We start from the raw sequence: 5000 nt of genomic DNA, 5'->3' as shown, positions 1-5000 counted from the left end.
GTCTCTCTGTCTCTGTCTCTGTCTCTGTCTCTCTGTCTCTGTCTCTGTCTCTGTCTCTCTTTTGCCATCTCTCCCTCTGTCTTTTTTTGCCATCTCACTGTCGCTCTCTGTCTCTGTCGCTCTCTCTCTCTCTGAGCTCTCGCTCTCTTTTTCTCAGCTTTAGTTGATAACACACATGCATTTTTGTGCTTTTACTAACATATTTTGCTTTTTTTTCATTTGGCTGACAAAAGTTGCATTGACGAAAGCTGACTTGCAAGGTAGATCGCTCAATGTGTGGATGTGTGTGTGTGTGTGTGTGTGTGGATGTGAGTGTGTGTGTGTGTCCTCTCCCCTGCCCAGTGTTTCAGTACTGTGTGGATCCCTGTGATCCAGGATCAGGGGTCAAAGGTGACTCAACACTGACCTGTCCTCTACTGGCCACTGTAGTGACATCACCACCGCTTGAGTTTCACACTGCTTGAGTTTTCACAACTCCTTCACCTTGGTCAACTTACTAGCCGCATGTCTAACCCCCCCACCTGCTTCTAACCCCCCCCCCCACCCCCCACCCCCCGTAGATATAATCACACCTTCTTCTGTCTAACCACACCCCTTGAGTCCAGCCCCACCACTGCATGCTCTATATATCCTCCTGAAATTGGGCCTAATTCCATTTCAATTACATCGATTTAGGAAGCGTGTTAAAACACCAATTCAAGAATGCCATCTATTTTTGTTTGGTTCATTTCTTGAATAGTGCCATTTCATGTTGCTTCCTGAAATAGGAGAATTTAAATGGCAATTTGAATGTCCCCAATCTGAGACTGTGCTCTAAACTGCATACCTACAGTACACACCTATCAAGGCTGTAGGAACAGCCTAAGCCAAAACAAAACACACAACTATCACTGAACCCTACAACTACCACTCCCTCTACTTGTGTAGTTTGTAGTTATGTTACTGATACTATTACTACTAATTAAGGATTGCAAAGAATGGGAATATTTCCACTATATTTCTTGCTTTATTATATTTCTTTGCTTTTTTATATTTCTTGCTATATTTCTAAACTTTCCTGGAAACATTCAGAACATCGTTAATTTACCTGAATTCTGAATGCGTTGTCTAACATTAAAATACATTCAGGATTGTTCTCCAAAGATCTGCACAGCCTACCCGGACACTTTCGACATATTTCTCACATTTCTCATGTTAATTAGAAATAAAAATAGAGGCTTGCTTAAATAAACAGGCCCTTCACTGTGGCAGTCCTAAATTAGATCAAATGCAAAAATAAATCCTCCAAATATGACATAAGAAGTGAAACTGCATGGATGAACACCACTTCAGCAATCAGGTCATTTAGGTTTGTATTAATTTAAACAAAATGTTATAATGTGTTTTTTTGCCTTGAAATTGTCCGGGGTGGGGCGTGGGCTTTTTCAAGGCACTGTCAATTTAATTAAACAAGAGGATAAGACACATTTTCACCCGATAAAAATAAAACTCTTTCCTAAATATATCCTGTGTTCCAAGACGAGTCAAAATTGTTTTAGGATATATTTCAGTTAGTTTCAGGTAGTTTGATTGGTTGTAGCCAGTAGCCAGTGCATTCCTCCAGCAAAGATTCAACCATGAGGCTTATCACTCGATACTTCAATAAGGAGAATGAAAATAACACTGTGAAGAGTTTATCATAGACACAAATGCTGCAAATAAGGTTTGAAACACCATTTTGTTATTGAAACATGATCTGACGAGAGGAAGCACAGGGGATAAGCATTCTGCTTCCAAATAAATTACTACCCCAATGTCTGTCTTTGGGCTGATTTGGCTACTTTACCTAATTAGCAAGCAAGCTGTTACAGCATATTTTCTCTGAGACAAAATGTTCTACTGACTTGTTACTCAAGGACAAGGTGGGCACACAGATAAGGACAGAAAATACATTTGACATTTACGAGTGCTATTTTAAGATCCATTTCTGATCGTTTCCAACATTTCTATAGATTTTAAAAAGTAACCGTGGTTTAGGAATGTTTCCCAAACTTACGGGAATTGTGTAACATCTACTAATAAATAAACTAATACTACTAACACCCTTTAAGTAGCCTGGCTCCACTCCTCCTACAGCAGCCTGACGGCCTAGGATGATGATGAAGACGAAAACAGGAAAAGCCTCAAGCATGTGTAGTCCCACTGCAACACACACACACACACACACACAAACACACACACACACACACACACAAGTGTGTGCTAAGGTACATGTTCTCTCTCTGTGGCTCCAGAGTGTGTTGGAGTCAGGCGATCCTCCTGTCCTATAGAGGAGTCTTCTGTTGAAGTCTTGTGATGATGTGAGGGCCGTTTCCCAGACACTGATGAAGTCCTGGACTAAATCACAGTGTCAACGGAGAATCTCCTCTGAAGAGGCTGTTTAGTCAAAGAGGACGCTCAATCTCTGTTCAGGAAACCGGCCCTTTCATTTTATTTACCTCATTCTAACACGTTTATCCCTCTTTCTCACTTCCTCGCTCTCTCTGTCTCTCTCTCTCTCTCTCTCTCTCTCTCTCTCTCTCTCTCTCCCTCGCTCTCCCCAGGTCCCAGCACGACATGTCAGGAGGACTCCTGCTCCAATCAGGGCGTGTGTTTGCAGCAGTGGGAGGGCTTTAGCTGCGACTGTAGCATGACATCATTCGGCGGGCCGCTGTGCAACGACGGTGAGTCTCTCTCTGCCTCCCGCCTCCTTCTCAGGGTCACTCTGTAACAACGTTGTTTACCTCTCCACCCTCCCGGGTCTTAAAACCATCCACAACATTGTCGTGCCCCCGCTGTACATGTCCCGTCAGTACCACCAGAGGGCGGTGTGCACTGTAAACGAACGGACCCGACGAGCTTGACGCCTCGTTACGGGAAGGTCTGCCTCACAACCACTTGTCAACCCTTCAGGAGGGTGATCTCGACCTGGGAATTGCGACGAGGATGTCATCCAACGCTGCTTTAATTCATTAATTCCATTCTGCTAAATTATCATTCTGGGATCTAACTTGTGCGCTGGGGCTAGTGTGGCGAGAGAAGACGGTAGAATAAACCCCTGTGTGTGTGTGTGTGTGTGTGTGTGTGTGTGTGTGTGTGTGTATGCGTGTGTTCACGTGTGTGTTTCTCTCCACAGCGGGGACCACGTATATCTAGATGATAGAATATCTAGATGATAGAATGATAGAATAAACCCCGGTGTGTGTGTGTGTGTGTGTCTGTGTGCGTGTGTGTTTCTCTCCACAGCGGGGACCACGTATATCTTCAGCCGTGACGGGGGAGTGATCGTGTACACGTGGCCCCCTAACGAGCGGCCCAGCACGCGGGCCGACCGCCTGGCTCTGGGCTTCAGCAGCCAGCAGAAGACCGCCACGCTGCTCAGGGTGGACAGCGCCTCGGGCCTGGGAGACTACCTGCAGCTGGAGATAGTGAGTACACTCACACACACACTCACACATGATACACACACACACACACACACAGACGTGATACACACACACACACACACACACTCACACACACACACACACACAAACACATACATGATGCACACACACACACACACACATACATGATGCACACACACACACTCACACACACACACACACACACACACACACACATGATGCACACACATACACACATTATATACACACACACACACCCACACACAAACACCTACATGATGCACACACACAGACACAAACACCAACATAATGCACACACACAGACTCACAAACACACATGGGCACACACACACACACACACACACTCAATGCAATGCCTTAACACACGCTCACTAAAATTCCCTCACACACATTCAATGCAATGCCCTCCCCCCTAACTCCCTTCTCTCACACACACACAAACACATACATGATGCACACACACTCACACACACACTCACACACACACACATGATGCACACACACACACACACACACACACACGCACACACACACATGTGATACACACACACACACACACACACAAACACCTACATGATGTACACACACAGACTCGCAAACACACATGGGCACACACACACACACACACTCAATGCAATGCCTTAGCACGCGCTCAATAAAATTCCCTCACACACATTCGATGCAGTACCCTCCTCCCTAACTCCCTTCTCTCACCTTCTCTCCCTCCCTCCCTCCTTCCCTCCCACAACAACCAACCTCTCAGGTGGGAGGAAGCAGTTACCTTTCAATGTTTAACCTCTCAATTTCTCCCTCCTTCCACTCTCTTACTCTCCCTCCTTCTCCATCTCTCTCTCTCTCTGTCTCTCTCTCTCCCCCCCCAGGACAAGGGGAACATTAGGGTAGTGTTTAACGTCGGGACTGATGACATCAACATCGAGGAGAAAGCCAAGTTCGTCAACGACGGGAAGTACCACATAGTTCGGTTCACCCGCAGCGGAGGCAACGCCACCCTACAGCTGGACGACCTGCCAGTCATAGAGCGTTACCCTTCAGGTAGGCCCCGCCCCCACCCCACCCTGGCCCCGCCCTGGCCCCACCCCCCCTGCCACGCCCACAGCACTGAATCCACCAACTACGGCCTAGCCTCTGGGATACAGCCAATCACAGGACGGCTAGGGGCTAAACCCACTAGCTGAACCGACGGATATCTATTGAGCGCCGTGACCCAACGATCGTAGTGATTACTAAAAGAATATACAGTATACTTACCGTGCTACATACTATTTATACTATTTAGGCCGTACTGTTTAGATACAATGTCTGTATTAAGTCACACGTTGATATGATCTGTACCTCAACCGTGTTGCTCACAGTCATGGGTTGGTTTTAGATACAGCCTGTCTCCATTGAATTGTGGGACTAGAATCCGATTTGACCTTCTGATGAGTGTGCAGTGAAATCACACCACATGGAAAGGCGAATCGACAGTAGTATGACATCCTGGTGTTTTAAGTATAGAACATTTTTGTACATTTTGCATGCTGAAAAACGTTC

General features: G+C 46.1%; 1 protein-coding gene across 1 annotated transcript in view; it reads left to right on the top strand.

Annotated features, from left to right (window-relative positions):
* nrxn1a (neurexin 1a) overlaps nt 1-5000 on the top strand; it is a gene marked incomplete at both ends in the record, with an annotated part of 54059 nt that overhangs the window by 39427 nt on the left and 9632 nt on the right. The window contains 3 exon segments of the mRNA XM_080542051.1: nt 2583-2702; nt 3265-3446; nt 4328-4499. Of these exon segments, the coding sequence (XP_080398177.1) occupies nt 2583-2702; nt 3265-3446; nt 4328-4499 (474 nt within the window).

The sequence above is a fragment of the Nansenia antarctica genome (assembly GCF_963989245.1).
Source record: "Nansenia antarctica genome assembly, chromosome: 11".
NCBI lineage: Eukaryota > Metazoa > Chordata > Actinopteri > Argentiniformes > Microstomatidae > Nansenia > Nansenia antarctica.
Note: the sequence above shows the minus strand (reverse complement) of the source record. Positions and strands in the feature narration are given on the sequence as shown.